The following is a 20,249-nucleotide window of genomic DNA, read 5'->3' on the forward strand; positions in this document are numbered from 1 at the left end:
ACTGCATGGTAACACCAAGGCAAGCAAACAGGACACAAACTGTTACAGCTAATGGCACACATCCTTCTCATTCAAGATAACCAGAGCTTCTCACATAACACTGGTAAGCAAACAGACATCATGGCTGCTAACTACTGCTGCTCCTCTACCTTTCTTCTGTGTGCTGGGACATGCTGGTGGATAGGGAATGATCTTGCAACTGCTCTTTTCCACCTCTGTGAAAAAAGCTGTCATTTTTCAAATTGTTTTCATTGAAGGCAGGTGTAAGGACAGCCATGCAGTACAGATGGCGAGGAGCTTTCAAAGAGAGCCAGAGCTGCTGCAGGGTCAGGAGGACAGAAAGGATGAAGGGCAGAACCTTCAATTCAAGGAGCATCTCAGAAGGAATGATTCAGAGGTTTCCAAGTATGTAGGAGACAGTTTATTTCTATATCCTGCTGTTTAATTATGACTTACAGTTTAGCAAAATATACAATTGGCATTTAACCCCCTAGAAAAGGTTATTCTCTGCCTAGCTATAATATAAATCTGCTATAAGACTTATAAATTGTAGAATTTATATGGAAAGATTATTGTAACATTTCCTGACATGAATATTTGATACAAATATTGAATATGAAACTTAAGACCAAATCATAGAATCTCATTTTCCTGGTCAAAGTTAGAAAACTTATGCCACTCACACACTAATCCCCAACACATCAAGATAAACAAGCATTATCTTATTGTATACAGCATATACTTGAGACAGGTGAAAGGACTCAGAAAAAGGCATATAAATCGGCAGCACTAGCAGAGCCATAATTTAGCACTCAATGCTCAGTTTCTCAGTCTGATATGCATAAAGCCATAATAAATGCAGGTGCTAGTATTGGCCTTCCACTGTATTTTAAAGCACTACTTTGCAGCAAATTGCTAAAACTTACATAGTTGTTTTTGAAACATCCTTCATGCTGGTCAAAGGATCAGAGGTATCGGGACAACGCAAGAGGCATGGAGCAAAAACAATGGCCAGGGCATTGGGTGACATACGGTTGACATCTTCTATCAAAGCCACTCTGAAATTCAATGTGTAGAGCAAAAAAGATTTTTAAGTGCACCTTGCACATAAGCAATCTGATCAAACTCTGCCAAAGAGTTCCACAAGTAGACCCTTAAGGTACTGAAGTCCGTTCAACAGTTCAGGGAACTGTTTTAAAATGAATTTCACACTCACTAAACAGGTAAAGTTTCATGCATCAGAAAAAGGAACATGAAGCCACCCAGGCTGAGCTACTTTGATAGTCTGGCAAATCTTGCTAGCAATTTAGTTCCTTCTTTTTCAAAATCACTTTTACTTGTGTTTACAGGGCCACTCAAACTTTTTGAGTTCCTTAGATGAAATCAGCCCTTTTACTTGTACCCATTTATCCCTGCTCCTAAAACTAGCACATGTGCAAGCATTTAAAATCCTTATGCAGTCCACACCAAATATACTAACACCCTTGGTGCACTATGTATCCATCCATGTACAGACCACTCACCAATTCTACGAGATCTAACTTGTTTTCAAAATTTTCTTATCTGATTTGCTAGAAATAGACCAGCTGGTAGAAGTAAGCATACATTATTTTTAAACACAATTATCAACTTCAGTTCTTTCATTTCTAAACCAGTAACACCAACCCTAAACTAACATTCAGGAGAGCGTTCAAGCTTTTAGAAAGCTTCTAGGAGGGAATCAAAGAAGTCTCACACACATGTGCATGCACAAAAATAAAAGGGCCAAAAAACAAAATCCATCCAAAACCCCCATAACACTAAAGAATGGATCTCAAGCAGGAAACTGCCAAAAAGAAAAGCTCATTACTTGACCAGATGGAAGATGAGTCTCTCCAGGGTATTATGATTTGCTTGTGGAAGCTGTTCTAGGACACTATAAATGGCACAGAGTTGCTCCTGTTTTTCTGGTAGTTCTGCACAAAGGGAAAAAAAAAAAACCCACAAGATCATAACTGCTGTGCAACACCAGTGCAAAATAGCCAAGCACCTTCTGAAGTTGTCTTAAAATGAACGTGGTTAAGAGATTACTTTGCCAGAAGCTACCACCTTCACTTCATTTACCAATAGTTATGACTGGATGTTACAGTACCCCAGATGGCACTGCAATTTTCGTACTCTTTCAGATACTGCTGTTAGTAAGCACCAAGTGAGACACCAAGCTCTCCAATGGTATTTAAAATGCCTAACTCCCATTGAAATTAAATGAATCTTAAGGAAGTTTGAACTACGTGGATGCCTCAACCTGGTCCAGAACATGAAGGAAAAGAAAAAGCCATCATGAAGGAAAACCCATTCATATGCTTGCTGCTTTTAAAAAGGGCAATATTGTATAGTGATATTATGCTACAGAAAATGAATTCTGAAATGAGAATAGGGTAGAGGAAAAATTCTCTGGAAAATGTTTTATGTCAAAATTTTAGAATCATTGCTGTAACTGGAAGGAAGATGTTCAGCCAACTTGAGCATCTCAGGTTCTTTTCTCAAGTGAAAAAAATTTTAAAAACAAACAAAAACATCACTCCAAACATTTCTAAAACCTACCTACAGCTCGGAGAAAATCATTGTACTGTGCAGATGTCATTAATGGATCTGGTAATTCTCGTAGCCATTGCTTCAGGATCCCAGTAATAGTGTGAATAGGATAATTCTCCAGTTTCACTGAATTTGGATCTGAAAAAAAGATGTTTCATCTGAAACAGCTCATTCCTTTGATGCATACTACAGGATCCCAGAGAAGCAATCCCAGGTACATTAAATTCTTTTGCCTCTACTCACAGAATCCAAATAGTAACTCAGAGGGAAAAAAGAGAGAGAGAGAGAGAGAGAGAGAGAGAAAGAGAGAAAGAGGAAAATCTGCCAACAAGCCTTTATCAGCTAAGTAGCTTTTGCCAGCCAATATACACTAATACAAGACTGCACAATGAAAACAAGCCCACCAAAAAGCCGTTTTGAAAATATTAAAAAGTGGCAGATGCTTTCAGAATGGAAGAGAAGAGCAAGAAAAATTGATACACAGGGGAGTCAGAAGGGTGGACAACTCTGACCTGCTTGCAGCAACTGTTTCAGTTCCTTCATGCGATTTGCTGATCCTGATTTCCTGTAAATGCCTTCTGTGTAGAGGCCATGCATCTCCACATACTCCAGCAGCTTCTCCATGACAATGGGAACTGAATTTCTCTCACTGGTCAGAGAACTCACACATACTCCAAAGTGACGTGGTTCCACATCCTGTTCATTCTGGAATTGATGCAGGTCAGGCACTGTGAGTATCTGTTCCCAAGCTAGAATATTCAGTTGTGTTTCATGCTACAATTGACTTATATTTCCAGAAACAAAAGCTGAATGTTTTATTCTAGCTTGTTACAAGCCTATGATCATAAGGCAAACCCCCAAAGCTGCAGCAGTATGTTTAATTTGCAGAACATTAGATGTTTTCTTTAACAATTTGTCCAACACAGCACATGTGCTCTAAAAGAGGAGTTCCTAAATGGTCTTGAGTTATCATCTTTTAGAAAAAATCGGCTGTTTCTGCAGCTGCAGGGCCTTGCTCTGTGCCTGACAATATCCAGGCAGAGAAGAGAACTTAACTCTTTAAGCAACATTTAGTCAGTGCCTGGACAGCTGCTGTTCCTTTGTTGAGCAAAAACGATTGTATTTTACATGCACCACCTGTGGTATCAGAGCATASGATCCTAGATCTGTAATTGGAACTCTTACCTTTTTTCCACAGGATGTGCAGCTGCTCTGGATTTTGGACATGCATTTCTTGTGACAAGTCAACTTGCAGACTAGAGAGAAACAATTGTTACAACAGTTCAAATCACATTAAAATGCTAAATTCTCTGTCTTACTACATAACCTGCATGTACTGTTCACAAAGTCCTGTCTGCACCAGCCAAAGCTAAAAGAAATCTGTGCATTTTGTCAACTAAGTGGCAAGAATGATGTGTTTTCCACTTACCGCTGCAGAGACAGGCCTTCTCCATGGGCCAGATGTAGGATGAGCAGTGTTCACATGACTGCCGAATGCTCACTTGGTAGCTTGTGAATACATGACCATTGTGTTCTTCAATCTGGTGGGAGACAGGAGAAACTAATGAATTATTTTGCTTATTTTCTTTAGAAATCTACCTACCATATCTTAGGTTTTCTTCTATTTTGTAATTACAGCTGACAGCCTTGACCTTGAAACYAGATTTCAGCCTAGCCTAAAGGCAGGTGAGTTTGCTGGGTCAGGGCATGACTTGCGTGCTTTGGTTAAAATTGGTCTGTGCAATACATTAGCTATAGTGTGTTATTAATATTGTTTTCCTGTTAACAGTCCCATGACTGAGATAGTCATTAGGTCCTAGAAGATGCTATGGACAAGCAATGAGACGCTCAATTACCACCTATGCCTATGTAAGCAAGTTCTTCAGCTTATAAAAAAGTTTTTTATCGTGTCACACCTTCATATAAGAGGTAAGTGATTTAGCAAGAAAAGCAGAACTTCAATACAAAATCAGCTCTTTCATGAGTTCTTCTGTATGCTTGGACAGCATCTAGAATACAGTTTTTGAGTACAGCTGAGGACACGGTTTATTGTAAGAAGAAAAAGTACTCACTGCACGATCTTGTTTTCGTTTCTTCTTCTGGGCTTTGCTTTGCTGCAATGGGGTACAGAACTGGCATTAATCTTTGAATTTCAGGAATTCCATCCCCTGTTCTTCCTACTCAGCTTCCCAGACTCTACTTCACCTCTATACATTTGAGACACTATACTGCACCTCCAACTTGTATAAGGTTGTCTGAGCTCACAATGACTGTGAACTTCCTAAAAATCAGTAGCCCTCATTGGTGATAAAGCAATTCTGTCTCCAAAACCTTCAGAGAACTCTAAGCTTTCACAAAAGAAAATACTCCAACATTTTAAGATTCTGCAAAATTTTAAGAGCAAGTTAAATAATGGACAATTCCATAAAGGTGTCTCTGCATTCAATATTTGTAGTGTGCAGGAATCATGTGTGGAAAATGTTTCCCAAAGAATAAAAATTCCTATCCCTAATGCTTTTCCTATGGGAAAGCATTCTGAGGTTAACATGGACCCCTCACTCCTAGGACAGTAACACTGTTTAATCATCCCATTAAGTCAGTAACAGAGTAAGTTTTATACCTTGTGCTGCTCAGATTCCTCTTTTTTTGCATAGCCTCTGGTGAATTCATCCAGAAGGGACTGGAAGAGATTCAAAACCAGCTTGACTTCTTTCTCTTCCCTTTCTTTTGCCAGATTTGTAACTAGAAGCTGGTAATTTTCCACCAGATCTTTGTAGCCAACATGGATTTGCCCATTCTGGGGAGCAAGGAGAATTATTATTTGGAAGACAGTCTTTTGAATATGGTTGATAGCTTCAGAGTTTTATAATGTGCTTAAGTTCAGAGACAAGAAAGCATGCTCACAATTAAAGTAAAAGATGACAGCCCATGACAGAGATAAGTTAGCACACTACCCTACTATGCTGCAGAAGGGTACTTGGCTGAGACAAGGTTGAGTCAGGAGAATATTGGAAACAGTGTCGGCAACTGTCTTAGGCGATTAAATACAGCAACAAAAAGAGGCTGAAGACAGTAATATCCAGCCACTTATAAAAAATTTACAGATGAGTGAACAAGGAAAAGGGAAACAAAGCAATCTATTTGCTTAAGATTAGAGCTCAACTGTAACATGTACACTACAGTGCAGCAATATACAATCATTTTTTCAGCTTTAGTGTTCAACTCTGAATTATGTGGTAAGAATTGCATTTGTTAAAGAGCCGTAGGTCAAGCATTAAATGGCATATTTGGTTCATTTATTACCTATCAGCTTTTTACTTTATTGAGACTTACTACTTACAGGAGCAGAGTACATGGTCTTGATATTTCCTCTAAACTTCTCTGTGGCTTCAAAAAACAGACATTCAACACCAGACTTCTGGGAGCGCAAGTCATTGATCTAAAAGACAAATACATCTCCATYAAGTTTCATTAAAACAAGTACATCTAGCTGTTAGGTTTCTGTCACTAGGCTTGCATGTCTATGATCATACCAATTATTTAAAACAACATTTTCTAATGCGCTGTGATGATACAAAAATAGGAATTAGACTGTGAAGAACTACCTCTACTTCCTTAAAACACACATGCACGCACACACACACAACCCCCCCCCGTCCATTTGAACACACTTTGCAAACAGTAAACATGTCCTTCACTCACCCAAATATAATGTAATATAATACAATGCATGCAAATACTTGGAGGAAGGAAGAGAAAGAGTCTTAATACAGAACTAATTTGGTTAAGCCATCAAATCAATTCCCCTTCGTTTTAAAACATAATAGAAATTTACACCTAGAAAAGTTGTCTTCGAAATTCCAGACAAACAGTGAACACTGACCTGAATTTCATTACTGTTGAGTGCACTTTACCTTATTTAGAAGGAACTCATCAAGATGTTTCAGTTCATTTGCATTTGCAATCTCACGGACCATGGGAGTTCGCCAGTTCTGAGAAACACTTGAGATTTTGCTGATCTTAATAGTACGGTTCTTCTTTGTTTTACTACTCTCTTTTACATGGTAGTCTCCTGCCTGGAGGCGACTTGGCTGTCCAGAATAAGCTGTGAAAGGAATTAATTCATATTCTAAAGCAGGATGATGGAATTCTACAGCATTTGTTTCCCCAGTAGCCATATAAAACATTACAAAAACAATGATACTATAAAGTTGGGGAAGGACTTTTAAAACATTCTAACCACTTGCACATTCACTGAAGTCACAGAAACCCACCTTCTGAAACTTTCTGGGCTCCTCCCGTTTCTGCAAACAGGACACAAGATACAAAGGAGAGGCCTTCTCCCTCATCAATCACATCAGGACTCTCCTTCGGAATTTTCTTGTCTGTTTTTTTCCCCAAAAGCCTACGCAAAGGGCTTTTAAAAGTAGACCTGAATGTAAAAGCAGAGGCAAGTTTGTCGCACTTGTAATGGAAGCTGGCTATACTACAAGAAAAGGCTCATTTAACAGAACAGTTAATGTCCAAGACAGAAATAAGCTCTATTGTGGACATTCACTTTAAAGTCCAAGCTGCAGACAAATGAGCACCAGAGAAAAAGGAAACAGTCACAGAATTGGTGAGGTTGGAAGGGACTTCTCGAGATCATCTAGTCCAGCCTCCCTGTTCAAGCAGAGTCACCTAGAGCATGTTAGACAGGATTGCATCCAGGCAGGTTTTGAATATCTCCAGACTTCACAACCTCTCTGGGCAACCTGTTCCAGTGCTGAAAGCACACCTGGACATTCTGCTATTCACTGCATTAGAGCGCTGCTTTTAACATACATAGAGACAGCACATCAGATATCCAAGACACCATTTCTGGCTGAGGAAGTCCCTGAGCAGCAGAATGCCAGAAGGTGGCAGAGCAGGTCAGGGAAACATCATTAAATGCTTGCTGTGTTCTTAAACTCTTCCCCAGTGTCCTATTTCTCACTCTAGCTGACAGTATGGACCTTCAATGTGAGACKGTATGGCAGTTCTTAAGTTAAAAAGAACCCATTTAAAGTCATGAGTTACAAAGATACAGAGGTGTTTTTCCCCCTCAAAGGTTCAGATATCATGCTTATGCCAACATGAAGATCAAATCAACCAGCAACACAGTTGCTCACACAGCTCGTGTTAACATATGCCTCTTTCCATAGTCATGCTCTCAAGATGCCCAATTTAAGTACCTCCTTGTTTCATTTCCTTAAAGGCAGACCAATGCCATACCACACAATACATACTTGGCATCTATCTGCTGACTTGGTGGCTGTATGAAAAGAGCCGAATCCCCAGCAGGTAAGAGTTCACTGGACTTCTTTTGCACAGGATGTTTCTTGTTGCCCTTTTCTTCTTCTATTGTATCTGGTGATTGCTACAGTAGAGAAGAAAAAATGAGTAAAAAAAACCTACAGAGTGAAAGAGATTCTTTAAATARTCTTTTAAAAATCAGAATAGTGAAAAAGTTTGCCTGGTCAAGAGAAAACATTTCTTTATCTACTAGGTATTACCTTACTAAACTAAAATCCAAGTATATTTAATGCTTTGATCAAGAGTCTATTTGTGAAAAAAATTTAAGTTCTCAAACTGCTGCACAGTATTCCATAAAGAAATCCTGTTACTTGGATATCAAGCCAAAAATCAATCTGAAAGGAATACAGGCATCCAGAATGCACTACAGAGAGTTATTCAGGAATACTTAAACTTTACAAATAAGCAAATTAAGTATAAATATGCACATCTTTCCATAGCCTCAGTACCTGATTCACAGCAACAGACTGAGACAGGGTAGAGAGATCATTTAATGAAGATGAATTCCCCTTCTTTCTGCAAAATTACAAGATTAGTTTCAGGATGTATTTTTCACAAAAGTCTATCGCCTGTTAAAACTTACTAATTTTTAAATAACCCACATTTCAATGTTACATCTATAAGAAAAAATCCTGATCAACTCTTGCAAGTTACTTTTAAATGCAGAATGTACTGCAGAAATAAGAAATAGGTATATCAGATTTCCTGCCATAACAGTGATGATGCTTGCAAACCAGAAGTCACTAAAACATCATTCACAATGAGCCAGAAATACAAGACAATAAACTCTAGACTATTTTTAAACTCAAGTCCTGACTCTCCATTTCAATTTGGTAAGGCAGGCTTCATATCTATTGCTACCTTTGGAAAACATTCCACCCATACAGAGTCAATCATAGAATTGGGGGCTTAAAGCCACTAAAAAGCAACAACTGTTCATAGTTAATTTTCTTCCATTGCATGGCCAGATACACAGGATATCAGGAGTTCTCCATCTATTTTCAAATATTACAAAAAAACTCTTCTTTGAGAAAGTAAAAATAATTAGGAAGATGCCCTTACTCTAGCTGACTCTGAGACCACTGATCCACACGTATTCTTTCATCCAAAGACTGACTCAGCATGTCATTGTTACCAGCATCAGGTTGTCTTTTTCCTTTCCACTTCTCTCTCTTATATTTTAGTTTCCCTGGGTCATCTACATATCTCTGAATTGGAGAAGAAGTGGGACTATCCAGCTCTCTGGTTGCTTTCTGAAGAAGACGTTTGTTTTTTTCTGTACAAGGTTCAGCTGGAGACTGAATGCTCCCACTAGCGAGTAGAGTATTTCTAAGATCTAGTGCAAGATCTGTTGGCCTTTCAGGGCAGCTAAAGCTTTGGCTGCCTTTTATCTGCTTCTTTTGGTTCTCTTGTGTTTTCATTTGTTCAATAGCCTTATCATCTGCTCTTTCTCCTTCTGATTCGGGTAGTTGCTCAGGAATGGAACTGCCTTCTTTTATTTCATTTGATAGTGGTGTGTTTGAAAGAGTGTTTTCTTCGCCTAGACTTTTCTTTTCCTTGCAKCTTTCTTGAACAACAGTATCTTGTGCTGTGGATTTTTTTGGCTCTTCAACAGTTTCTGGGACCTCTTTAGAAGAGGTTTGTTCCTCCTGGCACAGTAAAGATGGTCCCTCGAAGGAAAACAGGACATGCTTATTCTGTAACTCATTATGTTCCAGCCCCCTCTGCCGGCGAGATTTACGTTTCTCCCGACTGTTTGTTACCTTCTCAGAGCTCTCTGTCACATTCTTCTGGGGTAATGTAGCTTTCTCAGAAGATGAGCACAGGTGTTCAGCTTGCTCATTTGGAGCTTCATCAGTGTCCACAGCAGCTTGATCCGGCTCTGACTCATGTTTCACAGGCAATTCATCTGCTGCGGGCTCATTGCCCTCATCCTTGCTCATGTCATCCTCTCTGTCCTGAGCTTCCTGCATCTCTCTCTCTTTTTCTTCAGCTTTCTGCTTTTCCTTAGCCATTTTCTGAAATCTATTAAAAATTTGAAAGATGAATACAGAAGTATTTAGCGCACAGTGGCAAAGAAAAATATCCCATAGTTTAAACACAGCCTATGTAGTAATACAGACAGAGTACAAAAATACTTACAGTCCCAGCATGACTGCATGGAGGACTGATTATTAGGACTGGCACACATCAGTGCAGCCTAGCTGAATAATGTTCAAGTACAAAGGGCTTAACCAGTCTCCACATACTACTGGCTATTCGATCCTGACTGCAGGATCACATGGTAATAACTATCTTCAGTTGTTCACTAAATCAACATATCACACAGAAACTGAATTCAGCAAGCACAGCCAAGCAGCCAACTGGCTAAAATGCACACTTGCATACCATATTGCTTCTCTTCCTTTACCTCTTACGCTGGAGATGTCCTCTAACCATGGCTTGTACAAGACAAATTCTATTCTTCTGCTGAAGGTAGTATTTTCGTTCCCTGTATCCTCGCCATGCTGACTGAATACAAATGGCAGYCTTGTTTTTCTCCAGTCTCCTCCTAACATAACAGGAACGCCACCAAGCCTAGGAAGGGAGATTTCTAAATTTAGTAGGAGGTACTTGAAGTGTTTTTTTAAAAAGATTGACAATCTTCAGTCAAACATACCTGCAAAACAATAGTTGCTTGCCGTATTCTGAGAAAGCGTCTCCTTTCCAAAACCATCCTGAGCCAGCTCTGAAGGAGAATGATTTTCCTGATGACTTCTTTGTGTAGTGTATCCTGTAGTTTCTGCCGTTCGGCCTCTTTCATAAAAACCTGCTCAGTTACAGAAAAGTTCATTGACAAACAGGTAAGAGACCTTCTAGAGGTATTTAATACACAAGCTAGAAAATGAGGATAGGAAGACTTTCTACTGCTGACAGCAATTAGTGCTCCCAAGAAGTCAGAATCCTTTTGTTTTACTAAATCCAAGTGCTTGAATTTTAAAATACACTTGTATACTTACTACTTTCAAATCACAAAATCCTTCTAAAATGAAAACATTGACCTTTTTGACAAGTGCTAATAGCAACAATTCCCCAGAACGAATATCCTTACAGTGCAAAAATCATATTCTCTATTATACTGTAAGACAGGAATCAAAAATTATGATATATCTACTAATGTTTGTGTCAGCATTTGTAACAGTTAAAAATAGCTAATTTTAGTGTGAATTGTAGAAGAAAAGAGCAACATCTGTAAATGAACAGCACTAAATTTTGCAGTGCACATTAGTGCTTCTTACAAATGCCTTGATTATAGAAAGTTTTACAGACCTTGGTCTTCCCTATTTGATAGTAGTTTTTGTCCAGTTTTAGTTTATTCAAATAAGCAAAAATATCTTCCCTAGATGCTTTGGCATTTTTGGGCAGTAGCACCTGAAACTGGTCTATGAATTCCTGTGAAAAGCAGAGACAGCAAGAGATCAGAGTTAGAAGATAATTCATGAGTCCAGAGTTTTAACTAGATTTCTAAAATTAACCTTGACCATCTGAGCTGCAGGAGTTTGAAAGTACTTATTTCTCCCTCCAAATCAAGCTACTTTTCCCCATTCTCTAGAATACAGGATTCATTCAGTTTAATTCAATGCTTTACAGATAACCTCTATACAATCTATAGAGCTACAAGCACAAAGTATTTTACAGAAAACAAATTCACATATACAGATACTAACGTATAGGACTGACTGCTTGTATTTGTGACAGTGCTTAGAATGTTTTCCTCCATGCAACAGTAGATGACTCACACAACAGTTTAGACTAAAAATTGTCATCATGTAGGCTCTGTCAGAACTACAGTGAATTTTTATAATTCATTCAGAACAGTCACAACTGTCATATGAACAGAGACATGAAAGACCCTGTTATGTCATTCAGAGGCAATGCATGTTTTTCAACAGCTGCAGATATTCCTGAAAGCATAATCCTTTTCCAGTTCCTTACATACCTGGAATGTATATTTGGCACTGTAGCCAGATCTTCTGATTCTCACAGTTTCTAGCATGCCTGTGTATCTTAATTGTTGAAGCACCAAGCTTTCATCAAAAAGCATCTCTTTCTGAAAAAGATCAGAAGTCAACATCTGATAATTTCCTGAACTATCCTGCTTTTTGACCGGTATACATTCTGCATTCATACACTGTTTATCTTCCACTTTCATACAGAATGACAGTGAATAAGATGTATTATAGGGCCTATAGGCCCTATAGGGTCCTGTATATATAGGGGCACTTAGGGTGTCAGCAGTCAGATTAACTTTTAAGGCGGTCTTACCTTCTCAGCATTGGAGCGGATGCAACGGATGAAGAATGGTTCAGCTTTCCCCAGTGTCTCCAATAATTTATTAAGCGAGGTCTAAAAGGAAATATTCAAAAGCATTTTTTTCTTCAGATATCAACATTTAGAGTTGCATTTGGTAGCAGTACAGTTCCTTTCTCAGAACACAATGTCTTTCAGGTCTGATATAAATCCTGTTTCATCTGAAATAAAACCTATTTCATCCAATAGGGAGGTTCTTCTGTACCACACAGCATATCCCTGTAYTTGTTTTTACCTTTTCTCAAGCTAATGAAAAGTGAGATTTGCATATGCTGTTAGGTAACACTAGATCTGCATACAGGGATGAGGCTGGTTGTACAGAAAACTAACACACATCATAGCGTAAGGATAGTTTACAACTGCAGTCTAACTTGATTACAGTAACAGATCCTAATTCAACAAATCCCAAGAGTGAAAAACATTTTGTTTTTCACACAAGATCACCCTAGATGCCACATATTTGCCCCTTTTTTCCAAAAGGACACTACAGAAGAACAGTGCACAATCTTCCCTCCCCCTCCAAGYAGTTCAAAAAATAGCCTACATTGTTGATCAAAAAGCATTTTTCTTACTACTAYTATGTATATGTTCAATGAAGACGAGATACTAAATGCAACATTATTTCAGTGCTTCTAATCATCATAAACCCATTACAGCAAATATCCTGAAATTGTGAACTACTACGTAAGTCCCAGGAAGGTCTGTTCTCGTATGGGTGCTTAGATTGCACCCACAAGATGTGTACCTCATATCACTCACCTACCTGAAACTGTGCACTTATGCTAGGGGGTTTCTTCTTTTTGTGCAAATGCAAGAGGGATTTTGTAGTTCGATCATGCAGAGTCATGCTTACTATGAGCTTCAGAGACTTGGAATCCAGCAAGTTCTAGGAGGAAATTTTCATAATCAACATAAAGTACATGTCACTTAAGTGAAGAGGAAATATTTCCATCTACATGAGGATTAATAAGAATGAAGTCAACTAGTTAGCTCCACATTCAGTGACACGTTATGCTTCATGACTTTTTATATTTCATACTAAAACCTCTCCTCAAGAGTGAAAGCTTTTCTCTGTCCCATCCCAAGAGTGTAAGGGGAACAAGGGGAACTACACAGTTACTATGTTTGCCTTTCATGACTTGAATAGAAATAGCTTTATATATTATGGCATCTTTAGTTAGTCTAAAGAAACAGATGTCTCAATTCAGAATATTTTTTTTTCTGTTCAGCTCTTCTTATAAGGATGAACGTTTACCCATCCTTTGGCTGTCAAAGGGAAAATTCCCCATACTATGAAACAGTATTTTCTGAAGCAAGTTCTGGCAAAAAAAATTAATGTTCACAGTGCAGAAACACAACAAACAAGAGAAATCTAAGTTATTCAAATAACTTTACCTTGGGAGTGATCTGCTTTTGTTTGATACCTCTACTTTTCCTGTTAAAATATTAAAGATCATTTAAGAAAAAGAACACATGATTTTTGATTATTCCAGCAAGCCACAGGTTGGTGCAATTTATGAGGCAAGATGAAGGATAGAAGAAAACGAGCATATCGTCACTGGAGTGTATTCATGCACAGACTATCTTACAAGTGATCAATGCAAGAAATGCAAACTGCTTCGCAACTTTTTTTTTCTTTTTCTAAATAAACATTGTAAGCATGATAAGCTTTCAGAAGTGAAACACTGTTTCTGAAGTCAGAGCTATTAAAAACTACGGTTGTAAAGCCTGTTTTTTGTGCAAGTTCTATTTAGCCAACTGTATAGTCACTGACATCTCTTCAAAATAAGGCACTATCAGGTAAAAATACTTGAATCAGAAGTTATTGTGCCTTGATCCAAAACTCCTGTGAAAGCACTTTACTGCTCACAGAAGGAAAGCACATGCCCCAGCACTCCATTTAYGAATTCTGACATGTCTGAGAATGTTCCCAGAACTTCTTGGGGCAGTACACAAGCTTCAGGCATAGCTCCAATCCACACAGACAGAGAACACAACCTGAAGTTGTCAGAAACAAGATTGTAGTTCACATCCTCCTAAATCTAAGTGTATCATCTCCTTCATGTGAAACGTTCCATCTCCATGGAACACATTCTGGACTGATTTTCTTAAACATTCATAACAACAAACTTGTACTATGTTCTTGGGTTTTAAAGCAAATTTACATGAAAAGCAGGCTTAACCATCGGCTAGTACAAAGGAAGCAACAAAGCATTTGCTACAAACTTTATATCTTTTGAAGAAAATGTATTGTTCACAGTTGTCTCTTTTGGGTTTTGCAGAAGACGTTCGTGAAAAGAACTTTTTTATGTACTAGAATAATTACTTGAATATTGTTGCTCTTTCAAAGCAATATCTAGCACCAGAACTCACATGAAGTGGGAGCGGTGTTGAAGACGACTGAGTGACCGAAGCAGCTTACATGGGTCATCACCCTGCCATGGAAGTCCTTTTATACTCGCGATGATTTGTTCATGCATGTCTCTAAAATGATTCACAGCAAAACAAAGATGGCAAAGATACACAGCCATGAGGGAGAAAAGAGGAGTTAAAAAACAAGAGATCCCATCACCAAGTGTGCTCCAAATAGTAGCAGGCCAATCCCAGACTACTTTTTCCTAAAAATGAATTATTCTGATATCTAGTCAGCACTTTCTACTCTGTTAGTGCCCTAAATTTTAATATCGGTGTCATATACTAAGTTATTTTCTAATTCTACCTTTTAATGTAAATTCTTCAGCCATCAATTTTAAATGCAAACAGAGGAATTTAACAAAATATACTTAATGTGCAAGGAAACTTTTTGTTAAACTAAGTAGCCTTTTTAGATAGATACAGCTTCTTTGTAATCTAGCACTAAATATTTGTATCTATTTCTTGAATAGATTAAACAGATTTGAATACTGCAATGAGGCTGCTTTGCAGGCTCACATCAGAAGACTAGATTAGAAAATGGATATTGCAGGAATAYGTGGAGTTTCACTAAGACACAATTTGATTGTTTATTTCAAACTTATTTACACATATTTAAGCTTTTCAAAGTAAGCCTGGGATGGTCCCTAATTAGTGGTGAATTCCATTATTTTAAACATGCACCATGCTGGGGGAGCGTTGTGCCTTGGCACAGAACTTACCTTCTTTACTCTCCAGAGAGGCACAAACCAAAAATAACAGAAGTGTAAGTGTCACTTCTGACCATAAATGCAATCACCATTCTGAGCTGCTCAATGAGCAGCAGCAACACTATTACAGACAGTTGCTTGTTTTCCCCAGTCCCACTGAACATTTTTAGAATTTCAAATTTTTGTTTTAAGATATTGCAAGGAAACAGGTATATTAGGCTGACAAATCCTTTTGACTCAATTGCACCTTCAGCTCTTAGCTGCCACAACTGGCTGAGACTGTCCAGAATGTAGTAATTATGAAGTAGCATGATGTGATTACTTTTTTATACTTCAAGGCTTCACTTTCACATAGAGCATGCTCAGAAGGCCAGTCTGTCCAGGAATGTGCCTCCCTGGCCTTTAAGTTCAGTCCTATTTCTACTTACTTCTTGTTTTCATAAAAAGAAATGATGTCCTCAAAAGCATTTATATCGAAATCCTCAGAACAATCAAATGAGAAATCAAGCATTGAGCAGCTGCAAAAGGAACATGTATAGAACCTAAATACTCCATTAAAAGGCAAGTATGCCTATATAGAGCAATGTTGGAGCCAGTTCAGGACTTGCCCTGCCTCCTAAGCATATCACTTCTTATTCCTTATTCCTCGAAATAAGAAGGTTGCAAAAAATGAGTGCTCCTATGAATTCTTCATCACAGACTGGCTGCACAGGAACATACAATGCTGACTGCAACCAACACAACATATATATTGAGCATTCAGAAACACAGTACTAAATGGGACTCAGGCTGTGCCACCTGCATTTGGTAGTACTGGCTCTTACACAAAGCATAGCTGAGTATTGTTTTGATAGTATTAAAAAGGCCAAACAAAACAAGACAGGGAAGAAATAAAACCTGCCATCCTTGTGGAAAGATCTAGCTGATATTTGATATGTGAAAATGTGACTCAGCAATCCAGGCGTTTTTCCCAGCTCATGTGTTGTCAAGTGTTGCTACGCCTGGCTATTACATTGTTCCGTTAAAAAAAACAAAACAAAACAAACACCCACAAGATAAGGGTTAGGTACATTTTTCTCACCGGTAAACTTTTTCTACTGGTGTATTTGCTCTCTGGAGTTCTCCAAGGGGAACTCGGGGTCCTTGGCGCACCACTCCTATCATGAAATCATCAATAGATTGAATTTTAACAAAGCTACTAGCATAATAGACAAAATATCCATCAATTATAACAAGCAAAATATCTATCCAAGGGCCTGGAGTTTTTCTCTAGTATTTTATCTATTAAGGTAGACCACTCACTTTGGTTCTCAAACTACCTACTACTAAGTAAGCTGCAGCTGCTCGGAAAAACTTTGCAAATTTAACTTTCATCTTGAATACTCTTCTGAAAACTCAGGGAAATCTGCAAAGATCAACAAATATAAACAGTAATAGGAAGAACTAGCAGAACCAGAACTAGCAGTACTTCCCCGATCTTTTACAAATAAGACTCAAACACAGCACAACCTGCTGGCTATAGTGCACCAACTGGAGGTGGAAGTCTGAATGATATCAGATAAAAATAAATGACAACATTTTTGGCATGTCCATGTTAAGTCTTTTTTACAACTCAGTTTTCCTTCAGTATCAACTGAGATCACATTTGCACGATAAGGTTTTGCAATAAACTAATTCTGTCAACAAGCATTAATCAGTGGAACAATATTTGAAATCGTTTCCAGAATGTTTTTTCCTACCATACCTGCAGTCTTCTGAGCTCTCTGTCGTCCAGCTTCTGCAAAGACAGCCATTGCTCGAATAGCTGCCCGCAGAACAGCCCAGCGGAACACAGCCACAGGGTCCATTCCTATCAGCTCCCGAACATAAGCACTGTCACTACTTCGTAGTAAAGCAACAATATCCGGTCTCATGTAATCCATATTTTTCTCTCTGAAATCCTGCAAAATAAAGAATATTGAACCACAAACACTCAGCAAAGCAGGTATACAGACACATCCCAGAACTGTGTTTTGAGCCAAGAGATTCAACGCTACTCAGAATAATTCATCATGCTAAGTAATTCTCACTACAGTAAGTATTTTATCAAAGCCTGTAACAAAAAAAGAAAAAAAAAAAAATTAAAATACATCCAAGGACATAACTAATTTAGTCCATTTTCAAAAGTTTTCTATATCCACCCAAATCAACAAGGAAAAGAAACTTCTTTCTCGACCATAAGAGCTACCACCTACTTTTATCTGGTATTTAACTTTCCCGGCAAAGTGTCGGATGATAAAAGCAGGCTCCATCACTGGTGTTCCAACAAAAAACTTGTTCTCCTCATGCTGCTGTTTGAATTTTGCAAGTAGAGTTTGGTTGGTGGCATGTGGAAAACTAGGAACACAAAACAGGGTTAGCTATTCTTCTCCAAACACAGATAAGTTTACTAAGGTGCAAGATCTCAGACTGAAGAATAGATACTGATTCTTACAGGGGGAAAAAAAAAGACACATTATTGTTCGAAATCTCTAAATCTAGCATTACAGACGCACTTGTTTTGGATTTTGACATTGGCTGCTGGGTTAATTTTTGGACAGAAGAAACTCAAACAGTTCCACACACAGCAGAATATTCTGAAGTTTCAACCGTACATCAGTGTTGCCTGCTACTCCACCAGTTAAGTTCTGTTAGTACTACATTAACTAATTACCATGTTTAATTGCTTACTGTTCCAAAGGCTTATATGCATGTGTTTACTTTAATCCTAATTACACAGTAAAACACAAAAGCAAAAATTTCTGAATCTGCTTAAGTCAAAATTTAATTTTAGCATCAATTTATACTACCACCTTACTGGAATCATTAGAAAAACTGGAGTGCAGATTATAGTAACAAGATGGCCCTTCCCTTCCCACAACTTTTTTATTTTTATTTATTTAAGTGCTGTATTTCTGTTCCATTCCATCATCCACAATCCTTCCCTCCTCCCTGCCACACAAGTGTTTTTTGGAAAATATTTGATGCTTACTTGCTTTCTTCATCCAGAAGATAGAAAAGGCCAGTGGGCTTCTTGCTGATTAAGTGAATGCAGGCCACATTATCAGTATAGTCAATATTGTGCCAACTGATCCCTTCACTCTGATATTCCTCCTGCATAGCTCAAGAAAATTTCCTCATCAGTATAGTGTCCTGACCTTTAATGTCCTGTGTTCTAATTGCTTAAAAGACATTCTTGAATAGCAATGTTAAGTTGACTTTGTTAGTTCAGGCAGTAGAAACAAAAATAAGGAAAATTATAAATAGGAATGGAACAGTAGGCATACTGGGTCAGATCAAAGGTTCACCTAGGCAAGTCACTTAACAGTACATGTTTAGGGTAAACTGTTTACAGATCAAAACAGTGAAAATAATCCTTCCCCTGCTGTTTATAGACTACTGCTTGCTGGAAAGGCAGACGTGGTAGTCAGACCTTACAGCTACATTATCACATTTAAAACCCTAAGTAGGCTTAGGTCCCTTGAAAATATGTCTATTTTTATTTTCCATAGTCTTTATATTATAAGGAAATGACAAATATTTTATGTTAAGCTCCAAAATTTCCAAACTGCACTGTCAGAGGAAATAACATAAGTTTCAAAACAAGCAGTTAAGTCCTACAAAGTATCAATGCAGAAACTTCCCCAGGAAGCAATGCTTATTGCTTAGGTTCAGAAAGTTTAGAGCTCTCTTTGACAAAACAGTATAGAGCTTTTGTGTTGAAATGACCGTGTATTAAATTGCTTCACAGGACAAGCTTCGCATCAAGATACAGAACTGAAGTACTAGTTTCTCTTAACATTGTGAATGTCCAACCAAAAAGCTAAATATAATCTACAAACCTAAAAAAGATATCCCACAGAGAGTTAACTGAACTAAGTTTTAGGTTTAGTAAAAGACAAAAAACTCTCATACTGTTCTATATGATCATGATGATAAGAAATTGATTATTTTTAAGTAGGTAAATTAAATTCATGTAACCAATCTGCTTAGTGCATATGCCACATAACCAGAATTTCAGTTCTGTATTCATAAACAATAAAGCCCTTCTTTAAAACATATACAGAAAATCCCTGAGGGCTCTCACGCAGAAAGAGATGGGACAGGAAATGGGCTATTCAAGGATTAACCTTATTTGGAAAAATGGCATTAGAAAAAGAAAACAATACAGCTATTTACTSTAGTTAGTCTGGAGTCCTAACTTGTGTCCTAAGTTACAAAACAGGGAGCTCAACATCATGTTTACATATAAATTTTGTATGTTTGGTAATTTTTTTCTCTTAAAATGCTTGTTTAAAGCTATCTACATATTGTTGACAAAATACTACATACTTCAGAACGACTACTTTTCAGCAGACTGACCAGAGGATTACTTTTTGGCACAAACCAGAAACCAAGTCGGGGGTGGGGAAACACCACCCAAACCTCACTCTAGAAACAGGCTCTACAGCAGCAGCTCTCAAAGCACTCTGTGAGAAGATGATATCTGTGAACAAGTATATGAACATATGCCAGTAGTATCAGGATTTCAGAACTCCTGCCAATATAAACATACAGCTGCATCCCTCTAAATGCAGTCAGGTGGAAGAAGCAACAAAGCATGGTTATTAAATATTTACTAACTGACAAAAACAAGACAAACTGTATCCCAATGCATTTTGAAAAAMCTGAAACAAACTGATCTCACCTAGGGACTTTCAGTTTCAAAGTGTGCAATTTCATCTCCCTGATGCCTGCTGTTGCCTGAATGTCTTTTTGTTTCTTACAGTCAAGCAGTCACTGCTAGCTCTCTAAAGAAAGGCCCAACTATCATTAGTATAAGTGGAGTGCTAAACAGCAAAACTGCCACTT

General features: G+C 38.0%; 1 protein-coding gene across 10 annotated transcripts in view; it reads right to left on the reverse strand.

The window, feature by feature from the left end:
- The window catches only part of MYO9B (myosin IXB), a 45,777-nt gene that overhangs the window by 3,034 nt on the left and 22,494 nt on the right, over positions 1-20,249 (reverse strand). For 5 of the 10 annotated variants that reach the window (XM_085313619.1, XM_085313620.1, XM_085313617.1 and 2 more), the window contains 27 exons: positions 18,391-18,512; positions 17,615-17,756; positions 17,125-17,320; positions 16,462-16,537; positions 15,809-15,898; positions 14,632-14,742; positions 13,654-13,693; positions 13,022-13,144; positions 12,214-12,294; positions 11,888-11,998; positions 11,218-11,340; positions 10,568-10,717; positions 10,319-10,485; positions 8,971-9,933; positions 8,358-8,424; positions 7,842-7,972; positions 6,849-7,006; positions 6,489-6,679; positions 5,915-6,013; positions 5,195-5,371; positions 4,647-4,688; positions 4,004-4,115; positions 3,760-3,830; positions 3,087-3,279; positions 2,584-2,712; positions 1,850-1,955; positions 927-1,058 (listed from right to left, as the gene is read on the reverse strand). In XM_085313619.1, the coding sequence (XP_085169745.1) occupies positions 927-1,058; positions 1,850-1,955; positions 2,584-2,712; positions 3,087-3,279; positions 3,760-3,830; positions 4,004-4,115; positions 4,647-4,688; positions 5,195-5,371; positions 5,915-6,013; positions 6,489-6,679; positions 6,849-7,006; positions 7,842-7,972; positions 8,358-8,424; positions 8,971-9,933; positions 10,319-10,485; positions 10,568-10,717; positions 11,218-11,340; positions 11,888-11,998; positions 12,214-12,294; positions 13,022-13,144; positions 13,654-13,693; positions 14,632-14,742; positions 15,809-15,898; positions 16,462-16,537; positions 17,125-17,320; positions 17,615-17,756; positions 18,391-18,512 (4,103 nt within the window). The remainder of the gene's footprint in view (positions 1-926; positions 1,059-1,849; positions 1,956-2,583; positions 2,713-3,086; positions 3,280-3,759; positions 3,831-4,003; positions 4,116-4,646; positions 4,689-5,194; positions 5,372-5,914; positions 6,014-6,488; positions 6,680-6,848; positions 7,007-7,841; positions 7,973-8,357; positions 8,425-8,970; positions 9,934-10,318; positions 10,486-10,567; positions 10,718-11,217; positions 11,341-11,887; positions 11,999-12,213; positions 12,295-13,021; positions 13,145-13,653; positions 13,694-14,631; positions 14,743-15,808; positions 15,899-16,461; positions 16,538-17,124; positions 17,321-17,614; positions 17,757-18,390; positions 18,513-20,249) is intronic. The other 5 variants (XM_085313624.1, XM_085313621.1, XM_085313622.1 and 2 more) reach the window with 4 other exon arrangements.

Source organism: Rhea americana, unplaced genomic scaffold (assembly GCF_003343005.1).
Source record: "Rhea americana isolate MKP2758 unplaced genomic scaffold, rheAme1 scaffold_390, whole genome shotgun sequence".
NCBI lineage: Eukaryota > Metazoa > Chordata > Aves > Rheiformes > Rheidae > Rhea > Rhea americana.